We start from the raw sequence: 22685 nt of genomic DNA, 5'->3' as shown, positions 1-22685 counted from the left end.
CTTTTAACCTCGTTGATTGTGTTTCCTGTCAGGTGGACAAATCATCTCTCAGGGTGCTGTCCTGGAAGACTTCCCAGAAACACAGTTACCGGTAAGTGTAACTGGTCATTTTTTCGTTTTTGATTAGAAGAAAAAAAAATCCAGTGATGATTAAATACCACCAAAAGAAAGCTCTATTTGTGCGGGGGAAAAAAATGATAAAAATTTCATATGGGTACAGTGTTGCACGACCGAACAATTGTTCATTCAAAATGTGACAGCGTTGAAAGCTGAACATTGGATTGACTTAATAAAAACAAAACACAATATATTACCCTGTAAAATATGAAACATGTTATGCAGAGTAACTAGATACCCAATGTGATTCTTTAAAATTGCGCACACTTGTGGAATGGCGGCAAGCTACTGTATTTAAAAAATATCCACAGGCAGTGATTTGAAAATTTCTACAGGTTACTAGTTTAGAGTTAGAGGAGCTCTAGTGCTAGAATTATTGCTCTTGCTCTGACATTTGCAACGATGCCTCACGTGTGGTTTGAACACCGTTTACGTGTGGGCATGACCTACATACGCATTCACCACTGTGCATGAGCACAGGAGACAGGGGCGCCTCAACTTTTTTTTTTTTTTGTTTTTATGCCCCTTTTAAAAAATAATTTGCTGATCACTTTTATTCCTATCACAAGGAATGTAAACATCCCTTGCAATAGAAATAAGCAGTGACAAGTCCTCTTCATGGAGAGATCTGGAGTCAATAAGATCCCACATCTCTCCTCTACAATGTAAAGCATTAGATAAAAAAAAAAAAAAAAAAAAAAGAAAAACCCAAAAGAAAAAAAAAACATTGATTTAAAGTGGGGTTCCACGCAAAAAAAACAAAAATACCTGAAAAATTTAAAAAAAACAAAACATTTGGATATTATTATATATTTTTTTTTTTTTTTACTTACCTCTAAATGCCTGTTGCTAGGTGGTCCCTCGTAGTCTGCCTCTTCCTTTGCCTGGGCTGGTGACATCACTTCCCCCTCGGCACAGGAAGGGCTCTGCTCTGCTCCCTCCCTCCTGTCAATCATCTGGGACCCATTACAGGTCCCAGGTGATTGAGCGGCCAATCACGGCGCGCTGCGCCGCTCGTGCATGCGCAGTGGGTGCCAGGCTGTGAAGCCACAGCCCGGCGCCCACAGTTGAAATGCCGCCGCTGACGAGCGGAGGGGGGGACGAGCGGGGCTTCGATCCCCCGCATCGCTGGACCCAGGGACAGGTAAGTGTCCAATTAAAAGTCAGCAGCTGCAGTATTTGTAGCTGCTGACTTTTAAATTTTTTTTTTTTTTTTTTTTTTAATGGACCCCCTGGGTGGAACTCCTCTTTAATGCTTTAACAAAATGGCCTTGTTTACATTGGGACGGAAACAAAAATGACTTCACTCTGGTCCTCCTAGACCAATGATGGTGAACCTTGGCACCCAAGATGTTTTGGAACTAAATTTCCCATGATGCTCAACTACACTGCAGAGTGCATGAGTAAAACATCTAGGGTACCAAGGTTCGCCATCACTGTCCTAGACCATGTAGATGAGCACTCCGCTCATCTGTTACCAGCCGCCACAAGCACCGGATCGGTTCTCGGGGCTACTGATCATCCAGGCAATCCCTGAGAACCGCCGGAAGCGCAGGAGGGGGGCGCTTCTAAGTGCCGGTTCACACAGAGGCGGCACGACTTGCAGGTTGCCTCGAGGCGACCTGTACACTACTTCAGCGGCGACTTGCAAAACAACTTCTGTATAGAAGTCAATGCAAGTCGCCTGAAGTCGCCCCAAAAATACTACAGGCACCTTTTTCTAAGTCGGAGCGACTTGCGTCGCTCCTATTAGAACGGTTCCGTAGTACAGAACAGGAGGCGACTTGTCAGGCGGCTAGGTCGCCTGACAAGTCGCCCCTGTGTGAACCGGCACTAAAAGTGATCCAGTGTCGAATCTGCAGCTCACACCACTTTTATCAGTTAGAGCATTGCCAGCTGAAAAAAACAACACTGGGGTTATGGCATATTGCTGCAGCCATAACCCCGGTATTTCCACTTCTGACCGAGGACATATTTTGTCTTTGGCCCAGTCAGCAAGTGGTTAAAGTGGATCTTCACTGCATCTGAGCACCAAAAACACTATTTAATTCATTTTTAATATTCAAATAACCTTTAACCACTTCAGCCCCGGAAGATTTTACCCTCTTCCTGACCAGAGCACTTTTTACAATTTGGCACTGCGTCGCTTTAACTGACAATTGCGCGGTCATGCAATGCTGTACCCAAACACATTTTTTTCCCCCACAAATAGAGCTTTCTTTTGGTGGTATTTGATCACATTTGCAGTTTTTATTGTTTGTGCTATAAACAAAAAAGAGCGACAATTTTGAAAAAAAAACAATATTTTTTTACTTTCTGCTATAATATCCCCAAAAATGTTTTTAAAAAACAAATTTCTTCATCAGTTTAGGCCAATATATATTCTTCTACATAAATTTGGTAAAAAAAAAATTGCAATAAGCATATATTAATTGGTTTGCGCAAAAGTTAAAGCGCCTACAAACTTTGGGAAAGACTTGGGGCATTTTATTTATTTTATTATTTTTTTACTAGTAATGGCGGTGATCTGCGTTTGGTTTTTTTTTTTTTTTTGTTTTGTTTTGTTTTGTTTTTTTTGTGGTTCTGCGACATTACGGCAGACAGATTGGACACATTTTTTTTGACCATTTACACTTATACGATTGGAGCTATAAAAATGCCCTGATTACTGTATTAATGTCACTGGTAGGGAAGGGGTTAACACTAGTGGGCGATCAAGGTCTTAAATGTGTGTTCCCTGGATTTGTTCTAACTGTATGGGGATAGGACTGACTGGGGGAGTAGACATATCATTGTTCCTACTTGGTAGGAACAAGCTGTCTCCTCTCCCCTGACAGAACAGGGATTTGTGTGTTTTACACACACAAATCCCTGTGCTGGCTTTCGTGCCTGCGATCGCGCCTGCCGGCCACGCACATCGGGTCCCCCCCCCCCCCCCCTCCTGTGCTGCGTGCGCAGCTCTTAAAGGGAACAAATTAGGGTATTAAAGGGTACCCATACGTTGTTTTGTCCAGCTGTGCCATTCTGCTGATGTATATTGGCGTGAGCCGGTCGGCAAGCGGTTAATGTCACTTGAAGACTCCAGGGATGTATGACATCATTTGCCTAGCCAAAAAGTAACCTGAAGAAATGTATTTTTTTTTTTTTTTTTTTTTTTTATAAAACAAGTAAATATGATTTACTTTCCTGTTTATTTACAAATGCTAGCAGCATGAGGATTAAAAATAATCCATGTTGATTGGGTGAGTGAAATTCCATTTTAAGCTTGCCAAAGATGGTTCAGTTTTTTTGACTCCGACAGTGGGCTGAAGGAAAAAAAACTGAAGCAATTCCCCCATGCACTTCATATGTGGGTGCACTATTGTATTTTGACAGCAGTGAGACTCTCCCACCAGCAGAGTACACTGATCAGCACTGCAGCTATTGGCTGCAGCTCCTGATCATGTGGCTTTTATCCAATAGGGCAGTTGAACAGAAGTTGATCAGTAGCTGCAGTGGCCACACATGGATTGAATTTGAATTTCGGCCAGTCCCTGCTGAACTGTCTGAATCTGTGGCCACTTATAGGCACCATTTGCACTTACCCACGGGAGACTCAGCAGGGATACATGTGAATAGATGAGGGTGGCAAGCCCCATTGTAAGAGCCTGTAGCCATTTATAGTCATTTACAAGTAAACGCTCATGTAGCGACTACCTGTGGTTGATCAGCCAGTCTATGTCCAGGGCCAATCAACTGCAGATAATCTCTGCATGAGTAATTACTTGCAAATGCAAGTATCTGCGGGGTTGTTGGTGCCTTCAATGGGGTTTCCTGTCCACACCTATTCACATGGATCCTTGCTGAGTCTCTCATGGGTAATCGCAAACATCCCCCTTCACAGGTTTGAATGGGGCCTTAGAATTTTACCCAGAGTTGCAGCCATGGAAAAAATGATACCCCATGTCATGTTTGGTGGGCAGTATCATAGAAACTCCCCATTTGGCTGTCAAAAAAAAAAATCATACAGGAGGTGGCAGTATTGCCTGACAGCCACTGCTCTACTGCCCTTTGAAAAGCAATCCACCATAGAGTAAAGTACTGATCATGAACACAAAACCTAAAAGAGAAACGTCGCCAGCACTTTTTTACTGTTCCCTCTTACATGTTATGCAGGTTTATCACCAAAAAACATACTCCCCTGCTCAGTGAATCCAGTGATCTACCAATCTGCTGCCATAGGCCAGGTTCTCCACCGCCATCTGTTTCTCTGACATTATCAGGAACTCGCTGTCTCTTCCAGGCTCCCAATGACATGCCACCAGGTCCACCTACTGGCCGCTAGGTGTCTCTGCTTCTGCAGCCTCCTGGGATATGTGGTTGTGATATCTCAGGAGGCTATAGGAGCAGGGACATGTCATTCTCGCCCCGGCAAGAATGGCAGCTGGGGGTTGGGCTGGATAAAAAAAAAAAAGTAAAACAAAAAAGTAATCAGTAAGTTATATTTTGGGGGTGTTGGCTAGGGGGGAGTGCTGTGGCTAAAGTAAATCTGGGGAGTCAAGTTCCTCTTTGAGGACCAATCTGGGGCTTGCATTCTCATTCTCACATACCAGGTCAGTGGCTCACTTAATAGTGACAAAGTCTGTACATATCAAGTATCTCAACATGCCTATTCCATGATGGTGATACACAAATTAGTAACGCAAGATGAGCACGACAACCCAGATGTTCATCTGTAAATGAGAAAGAAATGGCAGCACACAGTTGAAATACATATCCGGGAACTATTTACCTGCCAAAGGATTTGAAATTAAGTTCAGCCATTCTTTCAATTCAGGTAAGCCTGCCAGACAGCAGAGCCAGATCCTTGACCTTTATTTACTTCATCACTGCATGATCAAAGCCTTAGGTTAAGTTTGCTCAAGTGTTAAAAAGAAACACATGTTGAAACACGTTTTAGCATGATTTTGACTTGTGTTGGAGGCATATGTACATTTTTCAGAAGGCCTTGTTAAACAGGTTTCTTTTTTGGAAGAAAATTGACTTTGAATTGAGGGTTTTGCCAAGCTTTGCAAGTTGCTAACTCCATGTTACGGAAAAGGCAATGCATTTGGAAAGCTTTAATAACTTGGTGCAAATGCCTGTTCTTTATACCAGTTTGTATAAGGCATTATGCCAGCCTGTATACTTGTAGGTTGCTAAACCATGTGGAATCTACATTGCCAGCTGTTGTATTCAGACTGCAGCGACACCCACAGCTGCCTGAATACCCGAACAGTGACTGCATCCAATTGGATGCAGCCATTGCTTGTTTGACAGTTTTTCACCCAGCTCTTTCATGCCAACATAACCAGCCAGGGTGCATATTTTGGCCAATTCAGCAGGAATTGGTCAGCATTCAAACTGTGTATGGAAAGCCTTAGCCTGTCTATGAAAAAATGCAGGAAAAGCTATACACTGAGGCAGGGTGGATTTGATTTAAATCGCTAGTAAAAAGGCTTGATTTAAATCTACCTGATCTAAATCATATTTTTTAAAGAGCGACTGTCATCTCTGTCCTGCAGCGGCTCTCCTCTGACCTGCTGTTGACTCACCGACAGTCCCATTCACTTTAATGGGATGGCTGAAAATGTGGCAGTAACACAACAAGTTAAGGGACGTGGCGGCAGCAGGTGAGTGGATGCCCGCTAACAGGCACTGTCATGATGGATCTGAAATGACAGGTGCTCTTTAAGGCTCCTTTCACACTGAGGCGCTTTGCAGGCGCTAAAGTGCTTAAAATAGCGCCTGCAAAGCGCCCCGAAAGAGCTGCTCAATGCACTCCAATGTGAAAGCCCCAAGGGCTTTCAGACTGGAGCGGTGCGCTTGCAGGGCGGTCATAAAAGTCCTGCAAGCCACATCTTTGGAGCGCATTAGGAGCGGTGTATTTACCGTTACTAAAGCGCCCCTTCCCATTGAAAACAATGGGGCAGCGCTGCAAACCCGGCGCTTTGCGGGCGTTTTTAACCCTTTTTCGGCCGCTAGCGGGGGGCTTAAAGCCGCGCCACTAGAATGACGGTAAAGCGGCACTATATTTAGCGCCGCTGTACCGCCGGCGCCCGCACGCATCAGTGTGAAAGTAGCCTTAATGTAAGGACTTATTCTGGCTGGTAGATAGAATCTTCAATATTTGCAAACAAAATGAAGATTTCCTATTTAGAATAACCTGTCAGGTTAGTAAAACGGTGATATCAGAACCAATTAAATCGTACAGTTTGTAATGTACATAGATTTGCAAAACAATGGGATAAAGGAATATTCCTGAACTTTGGTTTATCTCATGGTTACTGTGACATTGTGTGAATGCATCAATGCAGTGTATGCTATCTCAGTTTGCAGAGCTTGGATTCATTGAATGAGTTTACCAAAAATGTATATATTGAAGAATATACAGCCTCATGCTACATAAGCTCAATTTCATGCTGAATAAACTAATTACTGTATCTTAAATAGAAAACTATATTTTGATAGATTTTTGCTCCAAAAGCATTTTATTAACATTTATTAAAAATCAAAAAAATCGATTTAAATATAATACGATTTTTTTCTTCTCTTTTTTTTTTTTTTTTTTTTAAATCATTGATTTATATCCACCCTTGCATTGAAGAGTTGTCACTCATCGCTTTCCTGTCTCATTCTATCAGCATATGTCCATCTCCAAACATGAGGGCAGCAGTAAGGGACATTCCTAGAAGACAAATTCAAAACAAATTAGTACTTTTTCTTTCTTTCTTTTTTGGTATTGGGTTCTTACACCAATTGCATGTAGAAATAAATACATAATCTATGTAAATCTGTTTTGTTTTTTTTTTGTTTTGTTTTTTTTTAATCTGTGTGAAGTTTAATCATAAAGGTTTAGCAGCATGTTAATTACATTGTAATGTGTTAAACCCTGCTTGTACAGTTTATACATAGTTTTGCTATTTTTAATAAAAATAGTCAGTTACCATTGTGACCATGGAAGGGATTGTGACAACGAATACGACCTAGAGTTGGGTGGATGGTATTGAGTAGAGAATATGTATGTTGGAGTAGAGTGTACCACACAGTTTAGGGAGGGAAGTGCTATCATGTAGGGCAGGCAAGAGAATGTACTTTTCATTTGAGTTTCAAAATACAGTGAGACTATGATCTTAACACCTTTTTCATATGTTGCAGGTTGGAAAGAAATACTCAATACTTCAGCTGGTCTTTTACAGCAAGGTGGAGTCATTGGTGTACCCACTGATACCATCTATGGCATTGCCTGCTTAGCACAGAGCTCTCAGTCTATGAGCAACATCTACAATTTGAAAGGAAGAAATGGAACTAAACCTTTAGCTATATGTATTGGAGATATTGAGGATATCTACAGGTTAGTAAATGCTTATTGTTACTAACAAAGATATCTTGGTATTTGATAGGCATTGAGTAGTAACTGCCAATGAGATTCAGAATCTGTTTTTGCATCTAATTTAAACATGACAGATGTATACATTAAATGAAAACCCTAACAGTGATTTTTTTTCTTATTTGTTCCCCTTTTTCTTTGCTAAATATACAATTCAAAGTGTTTGTTAGATCTGTTAAAAAAGTGAAAAAATACCTGTTGATCCTGCCAGGAATGCTGTAATGTCATATAAACCTGCAATATTATAAAGTAGTGCATAATGACTGCAGAACACTTTCCCCATGTTATTGAGAAGAAGGGAAGATGTTCTGTGGTCCCAACACACTCCCTCTCCTAGGGTGTCCTGCTGCTCCTCCCATGGATATAGTACAGTGATTGAGCATTGTCACCCTAGGACCTGAAGAGAAAAATAAAAGGGAGAAAAAGCCTGAGAGAGAAAACGACTACAACCACCACATCTAAGCTGCAACATTTTTGTTCTTGCATTTAGATACACTGCAAAGAACTGCAGCCTTATCTGTACCCTATCATTTTTTTTTTTTTTCCTCTGGTGCTTAGTGGCAAACTGTGTTCCTTTTGTAGTTTCCTTAAATTCACCCACTATGTGTCTGGGAATTTTATTGAAGGGCATTGTAGCAGGCACACTTTGTTTCTGCAGATGCCGAGTGTTGAACAAGACCCACTGACACACCTGCTGAGCTTCAGAAGATGTTGATCACTGCTAGTGTGTCCTATGTGGTGCACACAACTTCCACAGGGCCAGTTTAATCTGGATGAGAAAGATTCCACGTCCTCCCTGTGCACGCTAAATTCTACCAGGGACTTATGATGTTGTATTGCTCTCTGTATGTGAATACAGTGCCATTTCTCAGCGGATAGAACTGATTGCTGTGTTTTTTTTTTTTTTTTTTTTTGTATTCGGTAATTTGTGCTTTAGTTTTTTACTTGTACAGCAATAAGGAGTACGAATGGGGATTATGATCTAGACTAGTGTCCTATATCATCTGTACTGCTGACACATGTAATACCAGCATTGGGTTTACTGTCTTCTGCTGTTCGTTTACAGTGCCTTTAAACTAAACTAAAAACGTAAATGTATTTTATTGGGATTTTATGTGATAGACCAACATAAAGTATCACATTATTGTGAAGTGGAAGGAAAATGATAAATGGTTTTCACTTTTTTTATTTTTTTTATACAAATATATGAAAATTGTGGCATACATTTGTATTCAGGCCTCTTTACTCTGATACCCCTAACTAAAATCTAGTGGAACCAATTGCCTTCAGAAGTCACCTAATTCCTTTACGCCTTACCCCAATCTGTCCGATTATCTCCTACTCTATTTAGCTTTTAGACGATCCCTGAAAACCCTCCTCTTCCTACCCACATTTAACATCTGTATTTTCGTTTTTCTCCATCAGCTCATCCCTCACCGTTTATTACCTTTTTATGTTTCACTTGACCCTCCCTCTAACAAGCAGGGCCCTCTGATCCCTCCTGTATTGAGTTGTAATGTAATTGTATTGTCTGCCCTTTATGTTGTAAAGCGCTGTGCAAACTGTTGGCGCTATATAAATCCCGAAGAAGAGTAATAATTTGTAAATAGAGTCCACCTGTGTGTAATTTAATCTCGGTATAAATACATCTGTTCTGTGAAGCCCTCAGAGGTTTGTTAGAGAACCTTGGTGAACAAACAGCATCATGAAGGCCAAGGAACACGCCAGACAGGTCAGGGATAAAGTTGTGGAGAAGTTTAAAGCAGGGTCAAGGCTATTAAAAAAAAAAAAATATCCCAAGCTTTTAACATCTCACGGAGCACTGTTCAATCCATCATCCTAAAATGGTAAGAGTATGGCATAACTGCAAACCTACCAAGACATGGCCGTCCACCTAAACTGACAGGCTGGGCAAGGAGAGCATTAATCAGAGAAGCAGCCAAGAGGCCCATTGTAACTCTGGAGGAGCTGCAGAGATCCACAGCTCAGGTGGGAGAATCTGTCCACAGGACAACTATTAGTCTGGAACTCCACAAAGCTGGCCTTTATGGAAGTGTGGCAAGAAGAAAGCCATTGTTGAAAGAAAGCCATAAGAAGTCCCATTTGCAGTTTGCGAGAAGCCAAGTGGGGGACACAGCAAACATGTAGAAGAAGGTGCTCTGGTCAGATGAGACCAAAATGTAACTTTTTGGCTTAAAAGCAAAATGCTATGTATGGCGGAAAACTAACACTGAACATTACCCCGAACGCACCATACCCACCGTGAAACATGGTGGTGGCAGCATCATATTGTGGGGATGCTTTTCTTCAGCAGGGACAGGCAAGCTGGTCAGAGTTGATAGGAAGATGGATGTAGCCAAATACAGGGCAATCTTAGAAGAATACCTGTTAGCGCTTACAAAAGACTTGAGACTGAGGCGGAGGTTCACCTTCTAGCAGGACAACGAGCCTAGACATACTACCAAAGCTACAATGGAATAGTTTAGATCAAAACATTTTCATGTGTTAGAATGGCCCAGTCAAAGTCCAGACCTAAATCCATTTGAGAATCTGTGGCAGGACTTGAAAATTGCTGTTCAGACTATCTCCATCCAATCTGACAGAGCTTGAGCTATTTTGCAAAGAAGAATGGGCAAAAATGTCACTCTCCTAGATGTGCACTCAGCTAAAGGTGGTTTTACAAGTATTGACTTGGGCTGAATACAAATGCACGCCACATATTTGTAAAAATAAATGTGAAAACCATTTATCATTTTCCTTTCACTTCAAAATTATGTGCCACTTTGTGTTGGTCGATCACATAAAATTTCAATAAAATACATTTACATTTTTGGTTGTAACATGACAAAATGTGGAAAATGTCAAGGGGTATGAATACTTTCAAGGCAATGTAGGTAAAGCTGTATATATTAATTTAGCTAGGCATGTCTTCTGCAAAATGTCAATTTAATGTTGAGTGGGTGGTACTGTAGTGATGAGCTGGCTCCACCTGACTCCTCCAACAGCCAGTACACAGCACAGTTAACCACCTGAGTTCCCAGTGCTCTTTTTTAAAATGTATATATTGAATATGTGTCTCAGGACCTTACTGTACTGTTATTTGGCTGTGTGGCACTTTCTGGTTCCAGAGCCATGGCACAGCCCCAGGAGTGATCTCGCCTCTGAAGACTCAGTGAGCACTGAGTTGGGGAATGTTTCAAATTCCCTTCCACCCCCTGTTTACCATGGTGTGGGATCTAGAGTTGATGATCTGCTGGGAGGAGTGCAGGATTTCACTTTTCCTATTCAGCCTAAAGGAATTGTATTCCCGCTACTCCAAAACTACCACCTGGATCCTTGGTCTGTTTTCTGCTGCATGACTGGCTGACTGTTTTCCACTGTCTTTGTCACCTCCAGCTTGCCAGAACATGTGTTTGCTAAGACACACAGTCCTATGGCTGACAGCCCATACACTAGTAGTTCTAGGGCGTCTACCAGGTAACCTCAGAAGGAACCGAATGCCTGTAATCTGGGACCCCTGTCCACTCTGGACTTCCTGACTGCTTGTGATCAGATATTGGAACACTCTGCCCTCAGAGGTTTTAAGCTTTCCCTGGTGCCATGTGTTGCCATCCTCTGCAGAGTTCATCTCTGACCCTCCTGGACCCTTAAATAAGTCTGTGGCCCTGTTACCATCTCTGATGTAGAGTTCTGATATTGTATTACTGGAGAGACTCGTTTTGAGGCACCACAGTATCTTACAGTTCACACAGCTTTACAGAGGGTTGTCTCTGACATCAAGAGGGGTCCTTGGGTAGTTTGCCTCCTCAGCATTCAGGTGCTTAGGTCATCCCCTTTACCTCATTGGCGAAACCCTTCAGCTGCCCTTCACCATTTTTATGGTGTGCACTTAGCAGTTTTTCTTCCCAGGTCTGTTGGTGTCCCCTGCACCCTGGGACCCATCGTTCCGACTAATAGAAACCTGACATCGGGAGTGGTACTCCACACGTGAGTTACTCATTCTTGGACAAGAGTTATGGTTTGTTTTTGTTTTTTAACCCCCTTCACCCTTGTTTGCTTGCAGATATGCTGAAGGGCTTCGGATCATGAAAGAGCCATGCAGCATATCTGCACATGCGCTTGTTTAAACGACCATCTGTGCACATGCAGAGTCCCCTATTAGCTAAGTCAGGAGACTTTGTTTGCTTTTCGCAGGAGATGCATGGAAGGCACTTGCACATATGTAAATGTGCTGAAGGGCTCTGCCAGGAGAGTGTTAGCACTATTTAAAGCAGTGAGCTCCAATTAGCTTGACGTGCCTAGCCTTTCTCCACAAACCAGAGTGCTGCTCTGCAGTGGGTCAGACAGCTGATATGATTTAGTAGCTTAAAGTGGTGGTAAACCTCAGAAATATGAACAAAGCATATCCCTCTATAATGTGTACTTGTCTGAATCCAGATCACTAAGTGCCATTTTTGTCTGCTGCTTTGTTCCCCTGCTGTCAGCATGAGTGGTTTCTGACAAGTTATCCTGACACCAAGAGAAAAAAACAGGTAGGGATCTCCAGCACACAGCCTGTGAATGACAGTCTCAGCTCCGTTCCTGTGTGCTCTGTGGAGGGGAGTTTGTTCCTTCTATTCAATCAGCTCTCAGAGCTCTCCTTACTGAGTTCTGCAGTGTGTAACTTCAGCTCTTTGCCCCCATTTTCTGAGAGCTTGGACAAGCTTTATAAATTCCTTGACTTTAAATGGATGTAGAGAAGACAGTAGATAAACAGGTACAACAAATGTAGGAGGGTTTGTTCCATCTGTGTATCACCTGTCAGTTCACTGGGTAAATGTAAGGGTTTACAACCACTTTAATACTTGTTCAGTTTAAAAACACATTTAGTGATTTTTGTTTCGTCATACACCTAATCTTTGTATTTTCTTTATGTAGCTGTATTATATTTATATTTGCTGAAAATTCAGCTTCAAAATTGCTTGTTATCCTAGATTGAAATAACTGTTATCTAAACTCTTTCTCTAGCCCAACTGTTTGTGTGTTGCTTATGTAAATATATGTCAATTATTACAGATGAATTTCTTGTGATATCTGCAGGTACTGTCATGTTAATGTTCCAGAGCAATTGCTGCGTGATTTGTTACCAGGACCAGTAACCCTTGTAATGGAACGCTCAGATGGCCTTAACAAGGAGCTTAATCCTTATACTTCTGTGAGTATTACTGCAGAGAACGCACATTATTTGTAATTAGATTTTCGGGTCTTGGCAAAACATCATGTTCAGTTTGTTCATCCGTTGTTTCGTCTTATTTTAGTTGGTTGGTGTTCGTATTCCTGACCACGCATTCATCAGACAGCTGGCACAGATCTGCTCGGAGCCTTTGGCACTGACAAGTGCCAACATCAGTACGCAGGAGAGCACATTGACAGTAGAGGTATTACCACTAAAGCTAAGTTGTGACTTCCAGATGCATACCTAATAATAAAGTAACTCTGAAAAAAAGAAAATATTTAAGCCATCTGTTGAAAGAAAGCAGTGTATACTTATCCCTTTGCCTGCGAATCTAAACCCCACTTTCATTGTGTTGGTTGCCTGGTTCCCCACCACACTTGTTGGTACCTTCTGTCAACCCCTACATCACTATTGTGTGACGGGAAATGCCAACCAGTGATACTCATGGAAGTGTTGAAAGCTAAAAATCTTGTGTTTTTGAAACCATGTACAAGTGCCAAAACTAACATATTGTAAGATATACTGTATTATGCCAAATATGCAAAGCTATAGCAGGATAAAAGATGAAATGTGCACACTGGAGCTACTTTCTTTTCTGCCTTAAGGGCCAGTTCACACAACATGCAGTCCAGTGCGTTTTTTTTTTTTTCTGCATCAAAAACACATGCTAAGTAGGGTATATGGTTTCCAATGGCATAGTTCATATCGGTGCTTGCAGTTCCAGTGCGTTCCAGAAAAAAAAGTAGAACATCCTGCACTAGACTGTACTGGAAGTTTGTAAAAAGCATCTGGAACGCACCAAAAATGCGCATGCAGAAAAGCATCCAGAATGCATCCTGACTGCGTTTTCTATTGTGTGAACTGGCCCTAAAGTCAATGTTCCAATCTTTTTTGCTTGTGAAGTTTAATTGACACTGGGATAATATGTAGATGTAGTCATACAGTTGTTAATGAGTGACCTAAATTTACTTACAGTGCCAAGGAAAAGTATGTGAACCCCTTGGCATTAAAGTGGTTGTTAACCCACTTATATAAAAACATCCCATCTGCACTGTAATAAACCAGTAAATGTCCCTGTTCCTGTGTTGAGTATGCTTATCTGTATGTATAACAGCGCAGCTCCCAGCACTCAGCTGCCTCTTTGGGCCGAGCGCTCCCGCTGACGTCAGCCGGGGAGGGGAGAGTGAAAGCCGAGTCAGCTGAGCACTGGGAGCCGCACTGTTATACATACAGATAAGCATATTTTTTAACCTCAGGCACAGGGACATTTACTGGTTTATTACAGTGCAGATGGGATGTTTTTTAATAAAATATGAGAGCAGCTAACGTGCAGTGAGGGGAGGGGGGAAGGAAGACAGAGGAGACAGACACAGAAGAGCAGGCTGCAGATGACGGAGGCACGCAAACAGACCACGATGTCAGGGGCTCAGCAGCCATGATTATTGTGGTCTGAGAGGAGGGGATAGCCAGGCATGATCAGTCAGGTATTACAGGTGTTACAGGGTGCTAAATTACACAGCACAAGCACTGTGCTGTGTAACATGCTTTAAAGGAACAGAATCTGTTTGTTAACCCGAAAAAAAAACAAAAAAAAAAACGCTTTAACTGGTTTTCTGCAAGAAGCTCTGAAGTTCCTGCACGATATGCCGGACATTCAGAGCACATGGGCCGCTGACGTCAGCAGCTGCATGCAGGGTGAACATCTTAAGTATAATGCCATATAAAACAAATGGAACTCACAAGCGAGTGAGGGGGAGAGAGAGGATGACAGTCCGGCTGTGGTGGGGAGCAAGATGAGCCTGGAGTCCGTGCAGGGAGACCGGCGTCAGGCTGCCCTGTGTGGCCATGATGGTATATCAACCTCATCAGGCTGACGGAGGCGTGGTTAAGCTTCCAAAACATGTCAGCCATTGGACTGACAGCTCCTCTCACTACTCCAGCTGGACACATCGTCTTTGGGCGTCTTTTCTAGATATACCATCATGGCCACACAGTGTAGCCCGACGCCGGTCTCCCTGCACGGATTCCAGGCTCATCTTGCTCCCCACCACAGTCGGCCTTCTCTTCCATCAAGGACTACCACACAGCTCCCAGTTCACAATCCACTGCGTACTGTCAACCTCCCCCAGCACCTGAAAGTACACAAACGCTGGTTAGGCACACAGTTAACCCTGTGACCGCCTTAGATATTTAACCCCTTTCCAGCCAGTGTCATTAGTACAGTGACAGTGCATATTTTTAGCACTGATCATTGTGTTAGTGTCACTGGTTCCCACAAAGTGTTAAAAGTGTCTGTCAGTCAATGTAAAATTGGCGCAATGTCTCAATCCTGCTATAAGTAGCTGATCGCTACCATTACTAGTGTAAAAAATAAATAAAAATTCCAGTATATATTCCATAGTTTGTAGATGGTATAACTGTTGTGCAAACCAATCTATATACACTTATTGGGATACATCTTTTTTTACCAAAAATATGTAGCGGAATACATATTGGCCTAAATTTTTGAAAAAATTTTAGAATTTTTTTTTAAATGTTTTTATTGGATATGTTTTAAAGTAAGAAATATTGTGGTGTTTTTTTTTTTCTTTTGTTTATAGCGCGCAAAAAATAATAATCCAGGGATGATCAAATATCAAAAAGAAAAAAAAAAAGCTCTATTTTCGGGGATAAATTACATAAATGTAATTTTATGTACAGTGTTGCATGACCGTGCAATTGTCAGTTAAAGTAACGCATTGCCGTATAGAAAAAAAATGGTCTGGTCATGAATGGAGGTAAATTTTCCGGAGGTCAAGTGGATAAGTAAAATAATTTTAATACATCAATTGGTGGTTGTTCTTTATTGTTGATAGGAGTTTAAGGACTTGTGGCCTATGTTGTCGCTAGTAGTTGATGGAGGACCTATTGGAGACTTGCAGAGCCCAGAGTGTCGGTTGGGATCAACAGTAGTTGACTTATCTATACCTGGGAAGTTTACAGTTATCCGGCCTGGATGGTAAGCTCATAATTTTTCTTTTATGTAACTTAAGTACAGCTATGGTGAGAGACGAGGTGTTGTGTTCCGCTGCAGGCACTGTTCCTCACTAATCCTCCAACTCATGTAGCTGACTCCCAACAGTTGCTTGCCATTTCACAAGTTACACACAAAAACTGTTGAAGTGAAAGGGAAGCCGCTTACCTTTTTAAAAAAAAAAACTGGTCTCCAGGTTAATAAACTTTCCATCATACAGACTGTTCCACCTGGTATGTATAAATCAGGTAGTACAGTCTGTACGAGAGTGTAACATACTCAAATTAAGGCTTTTAAATGGTGAGCAGCTTCACCTCCTCTCCCAAGAGTTTGTATATGAACATTTATACAGCAGACAAAGTAGAACAACTTCTCTGGTACATAGCAGGCATAGCATAGCTCGGTACCACATCATATCTTTATGCAGTCCTTGGCTGCTACCCTGTTTCACCACTGTAACGCCCGGAATAATAAGTGTCCCATTATATGAATAGTGGGGTCAGGCTCATGTCTAGTCATATACAAATACGGAACAATTTCCCAAGGGGTTTTTTAGCAGCAAAATATGATGTTAAAAAAATGATTTAATTCATTTTTCTACATCATCTTTTGCTGCTAAAAAACCCCTTGGGGAATTGTTCAATTTTTGTAATTTTTTGGGATGTGCAGCCTTGCTGGCTCTCATACATGTGTCCTTCCATTCCGTCCTATACAAATACTGACTTTTAGATAAGTCAGCATTTGCATGGCATCTTTTGGGCTGATATGGCCAGTGGATGGGCTTCCTTACGGTCCAAATGAACCTTCAGTTAAAACCGGCTAAATACATTCCAGATGTTTGATGTCTTACAGTTAATTTATATTTCTAAAGCAGCCACAGCCTTAGTAGAAAAGCCTGTCCCGTGTTTGCAGCTGCAGAGTGGGACCCGTTCTATCTTTGAGGCCGGGTTTACACTGGTGCGACGAACGCTCCGACATTGGGAGCTCATGTTGCATGACGTGTGAAAATCAATGTTTCCCTATGGGAGCCGTCTTAACTGGTCCGACACAAGTCGGTCCGACTTTGAAAATGCTCCCTGCACTACTTTGGTCCAAATTTGATCCTTCTTCAGCCCATTGACTATCATTGAAGTCGGATCAAAGTCGGATTGCTGTCTTGCATGATCCGACTTTGGCATGCGACTTGTGCTTTGATGATCTTGAGGGGGAACTCTATGCCAAATTATGGCTTCCCCCTCCAAAAGCATACCAGGCCCTTTGGTCTGATATGGATCTTAAGGGGAACTCCCTACGCCAAAAAAACGGCGTGGGGGTCCCCCCCCAAAATCCATACCAGACACCTATCCGAGCACGCAGCCCGGTGGGTCAGGAAAAGGGATGGGGACAAGCGAGCGCCCCCCCCTCCTGAACCGTACCAGGCCGCATGCCCTCAACATGGGTGCCCTGTGGCCCCCCCACCCCAAAGCACCTTGTCTCCATGTTGATGAGCCCTACCCATTCACCTGGAGGAAAAAAAGTGTCAATAAAAAAAAAAACACACCAGACAGGTTTTTAAAGTAATTAGGCAGCTCCGGGGGTCTCTTCGGACTGGGGAAGGTCTCTTTCGACTTCTCCGCTCTCTCTGGACTCTTCTCCCGGTCTCTGGTTCTTCTCCCGCTCTCCGGTGTCTTCTGCCGGGCTCCTCCGCTATCTTCTGCTCCTTTGCCGCTCTTTTACTAGCGTTGGCCCGGTCTTCGCCGTCGTCTTCCTCCCTCCGGTCTTCTTGCGATGTTGACATGACGCTCTCTCCCGCTGTAATGCCGTGTGCGCGGTGCGCAACGACTTATATAGGCACGGGGCGTGGTCACCGGGTAATGTCATCAGATGACCCCGCCCCTTATGATGTCACCGCCCTGTGACGTCATAAGGGGCGGGGTCACCCAAAGACCAGCACCTGGAAGGAACAGGGGATATGCCGGTAAGTTTAAATCCAGTTAACACTTAGTGACAGCAGCATTTTTTTCCCCTTTTGGGATAAAGGTTTTATTTAAATGAATAAAAGATGACCATTGTAAGCAGCCCTGTCAGTGTTAAATGGTTTGCCTCAACCCTCTAACTCCCACTTTTGCTGGAAAGCTTGAACTGTTAACTGTCTTTCGGCTATAGCGCGGGCTTCCAATGCCAGGAGGGCATACATGGACATCCTCCTGTAATCGCGCTGCCAGCGTGCTCCGCTCTGTGATCGCTGAATTCTTCAGAATCAGCTGATTACAGATCGGGGAAAAGGGCCAGTCTCGGCAGCCCTTTACCACATGATTAGCTGTCAGTCAGCTGATCATAGCATGTAAACACAAGCAGGTTATTGGCTTTTCTCTCCTCACGCTGTCAGAGACAGAGGAGAACCAATAACCAGCTTGTGTTAGGAACAGGGGCGCTGATTATCAAAGTTCTGATTATCAGTGCTGCATGTCAGTGCCACCTCTCCGTGCCCATCAGCGCACATCAGTAAAGGAGAACATTTTTAATATTATAACTAATTATGGGGAAAAAAATGATTTTTTTTTATCTAAATTTTTTTGTTTGCCAAATAATACCCCAGTGGTGGTTAAATGCCACCAAAAGAAAGCTCTATTTGTGTGAAAAAATGATAAAAATTTCATATGGGTACAGTGCTGCATAACTGTGCAATTGTCATTCAAAGTGTAACAGTGCTGGTAGCTGAAAATTGGCCTGGGCAGGAAGGGGGTAAAAGTGCCCAGTAGGCAAGTGGTTAAAGGAAGCTGAAAAATAACAGATTTACTGGCGGCATCAACAGGTGAAAATAAAGGAAAAAGTAAACTAGAGCAGCCACAATGTCTGAGTTCATAAGCCTTTGGTATTCCTGTGTATGAAGAGTATGTGAGATATCACATAGCAAATTATCCTCACTGCTGTACATGCTAAATCAGTTTACCATTTCTACCTTCAAACAGTGGGAGATAAATATTTTAGCAGGTGTTATCAAATTTTATTCATTTATCTTATGTATTTTCCTTTTCTGTTTTTATTAGTGCTCTGAGCCCTACATTGGAGATCCTGAAAAACAGACATGGATTAATACCCACCTCCTGACATTTCAGGTGGACTGTTCTTGCAAACCAAGGCAATTCATTTACCAATGACCAGCACATGGCAATAACTCTAAAATCCTGCTGATGAAGTGTGAGGAATAGCATGCCATGCCTCCATAGACTTTTAAAAGCATGGGACCTTTTTTCCTTTACATCTTGGTTTATGTTTGGATTTTAAATTTCACAGGAAGATTCATAGGAGAAGACATTATTTATAATTTTCATAAAACCTTAGGTCAGTGAATATGAACGCGCTTTGTTACTGCAAACTGTTCTGCTTCCAAGTTTAATTTATGACTTATATCTGTGTTGTAAATTTTACATTGAAATTAAATGTCTTTAACCTTGAATAGTTTCACAAAAAACCTCTGTGTAATGTCTGGGGTTACCTCAATTATATTTTAATATGTGTGCTTCTTTTTTTAATATTTTTTTTTTTTTTTTTTTTTTTTTTTTTTTTTTAATCAGTGCTTTCTTGGGACCTTACTATGCAGACACTTCATTTATGTTACTCCACTTACATTGCATGAACCAAAAATGGCAGCATTCCACAATCATCGGTGGCTATAGTGAGCTTACACAGTCAGTGGAGCTGCTTGTTTCAAACAATAATATGATCAGACAAATGAGTGAATGTTTCATACAATCCATTCCTTTACATTAAAGTATAACTAAAGGCAAAAGTTTTTTTTTTTTTTTTTGGTTTTGGATAGAGTGGAGAGGGATTCACACATGTCAGTTTTTATTGCTCTCTCTGTGCCCACTAGGAAGATGTACCCTCTGTATCTGTTTACCTTTGTCATTTTGAAGTGAAAGTAAAAGAAAATTGCAAATTTTGGGTTGACATCAGAACACTAATAGAGGGGAAATCTTCAAATGGGGACAATAGTTCTAGTGCTGGTGACCTCACTTCCTGTTTTGGCTATGGTGCAGAAAGTGAATGGAAATCTCCACACCTGAGTCCACTTTGCACAGAGGACCATTCTAAATTTCAGTAGTTTCAGTCACTATGAATGCAACTCCGACCAAAACATTTTTGTTGTAGTTTTGTATAGAATGAGGAAAATTTAGAACTTCGGGAATTTGGGGGCATTTCTCCTTCCTGTCCCAGTGAGCACAATTGAAAAAATCTGCACAGGGTTAAAACCGGTTTCCTGGAAGGTTTGTTCCTCTCTTTAGTTTTCATTGCAGTTTTTGTTGGGGGACATTCCCTTCAGTTCTTGTCCAAGGGACTCCTGTGGCTGGGACGAGAAGATGGGGGATTGTTGTCAATGGGGACAGAGGTTCTAAAAGGCTCATAAAGGATACTTATTGCAGAGGTTTCACCTTGCTTGTGGTCAATGGGACAGAAAGTGAGAAGTCACCCTCAACAGGGACATGGACAGCAATGAAAACAGGACAGAAACAACTTTCTTTCCCCATTCAAATACATTTTGTTAGGATAGAATTGTAGTAGATCCTGATCTGCCTAGATATGTATGAAAAAAATGTTTTGGATGGAGATAGGTTTTTAAAGCTGGAATCCAGGGTTGAAAAAAAGTCTAAATAAAAGTATATGTATTTTTACTTCAATATTGGTGTTTTTGTATTTCTTATTATACTGATCAGCCATAACAGTATGACCGTGTACATTGGTATCCTTGGTGGGATATATTGGGCAGCAAATGAACATGTTGTCCCTGAAGTTGATGTGTTTAAAAGCAGAAAAAAATAGGTGTGTTTTAAAAGCAGAAAAAATAGACAGGTATAAGGGGTTCAGTGACTGACAAGGTCCAGATTCTAAAATAATATTTGAACTTCATGCTATTATGGATAACTGAACAAGTGAATAAATAGGTGAACTAATAATGCAAATATTAGTAGAAAAGTGTATGTGAGGTGCTGCTTAACACGACTAGTGTTCCCACATGAAAATTTTAAATAAAGTGAAGCGCTACCTTCTCCAAATCATGAATAACCCAAATGTAAAATCTAGAACTCAGATAATAGTGCCACCCTGTAGCAGATGTGAATACTATAATTAGAATATATAATGTCAACAATGGTGATGAAACCCTCCTATAGGTAAGTAGTATGTAGCAACAGTAGTGGTGTGAACCTACAGAAAAAGTATAGTGCACAGGTAACAATACCTAGTAGTGATGACAGATAAATATACAACAGTGAACGTAACCAACTAGTTGTCATCACTAATAGGTATTGTTGCCAGTGCACTGTACTGTTTTCTGTAGGAGCTTCACACCACTACTGTTGCTACATATTACTTACCTATTGTCATTGTTATATTTTCTATTCATAGTATTCACATCTGCCACAAAATGTGGCACTATTGTCTGTGTTCTAGATTTTACATTATTTGTTCATGATTTGAAGGGGTCGGGGTCTTGGGTGCCCAAGGCTCATTGATACACCCGGGGAGCGAAGGCTGGCCCATGTAGTCCAATGAAAATGAAGAGCTACTGTAGCTCAAATTGCTGAAACATTAAAGCTGGTTCCAATAAAAAGGTGTCAGAACACACAGTGCATCACAGTTGTGTATGGAACTACGTAGCCACAGACCTGTCAGGGTGCCCATGCTTACCTGTGCCTACAGCCAAAAGTTCCTACAATGGGCATGTGCGCATCAGAACTGGACCACAGAGCGCCAGGGGCCTGGTCTGATGAATTCAAGAATGGTGTTAATTTGGCCTCCAGATCTCAAGCCAATTGAGCATCTGTGGGATGTGCTGGAAGAACAAATTGGATCCATGGAGGCCTCATCTCTCAACTTGCAAGGCTTTAAGGATCTGCTACTGACAGCTTGGTGCCAGATACCACAGCATACCTTCAGAGGGTTAGTGTCCATGCCTCAACGGGTCATGGTGGGTGGTCATAATGTTATGGCTGATCGGTGCAGTATTCCAGCATGAAGCAATTCTTGCACTTTGCCTCTGTGCGGGACACTCCTGTACTAAAGGCTGCTCATTGCAGCTTTTTTCATGTGAAGGGTGACTTGTCTTGTATCGGCCCCCTGTAGCCTGTAGTGGGAGGACCTACTGGGTCCCTCCGACAGTTATGCCTTCTGCATACACAGTAATGATGTCACTGCTATTTTTTTCTAACTAATTTCATGTTTTGCAAAGGCATTTAGTGCTAAAAAAAACTAGATTTAAATCATTTGTGGCAGTTGGGGAATATATTTCAATATATTCAATTCTTTGTGCCTGGTTAGCTGATTTAAAAAAAAAAAAAAAAAGGTTTACAAACATATACTTACTTCCCACTGTGCAGTTCGTTTTGCACAGTGTGGCATCAAACCTCGTCTTCTGGGGTCCCCCGGCGGTGCTTGCGGCTCCTCCTCGCATCTGTAAACCCCCTGGGAGAAGCACTCTCCCAGGGGGGTTACCTTGCAGGCGCGCTCTTAAGTCCAGCATTTGCGTCCATAGACACAAAATGCTGGACTCTGCCCCAGCGTCATTGGATTTGATTGACAGCAGCGCAGCCATTGGCTCCCGCTGCTATCACTCTATACAATCAAGAGCAAACATGGAAGAAGGTGCTCTGGTCAGATGAGACCAAAATGGAACTTTTTGGCCTAAAAAAATGCTACGTGGGGCAGAAAATTAACACTGAACATCACCCTGAACACACCATCCCCACCTTGAAACATGGTGGTGGCAGCATTATGTTGTGGGGATGCTTTTCTTCAGCAGGGACAGAGAAGCTGGTTAGAGTTGCTGGGAAAAGGATGGAAACAAATACAGGGCAATCTTAGAAGAAAACTTGTTAGAGTCTGCAAAAGACTGGAGACTGGGGCAGAGCCTCACCTTCCAGCAGGACAGTGACCCTAAACATACAGCCAGA

The 22685-nt window shown here is 42.1% G+C and overlaps 1 protein-coding gene across 1 annotated transcript in view; it reads left to right on the top strand.

Annotated features, from left to right (window-relative positions):
- The window catches only part of YRDC (yrdC N6-threonylcarbamoyltransferase domain containing), a 28049-nt gene extending 7635 nt beyond the window's left edge, over nt 1–20414 (top strand). Inside the window, exons 2-6 of the mRNA XM_073615507.1 lie at nt 7294–7489; nt 12605–12719; nt 12823–12942; nt 15596–15738; nt 18783–20414. Of these exons, the coding sequence (XP_073471608.1) occupies nt 7294–7489; nt 12605–12719; nt 12823–12942; nt 15596–15738; nt 18783–18843 (635 nt within the window). The 3' untranslated portion in view covers nt 18844–20414. The remainder of the gene's footprint in view (nt 1–7293; nt 7490–12604; nt 12720–12822; nt 12943–15595; nt 15739–18782) is intronic.
- The last annotated feature ends 2271 nt before the right edge of the window (nt 20415–22685 follow it).

The sequence above is a fragment of the Aquarana catesbeiana genome, linkage group LG02 (assembly GCF_042186555.1).
Source record: "Aquarana catesbeiana isolate 2022-GZ linkage group LG02, ASM4218655v1, whole genome shotgun sequence".
In the NCBI taxonomy this organism is placed as follows: Eukaryota; Metazoa; Chordata; class Amphibia; order Anura; family Ranidae; genus Aquarana; species Aquarana catesbeiana.
This window is presented reverse-complemented; position numbering and strand designations above follow the sequence as displayed.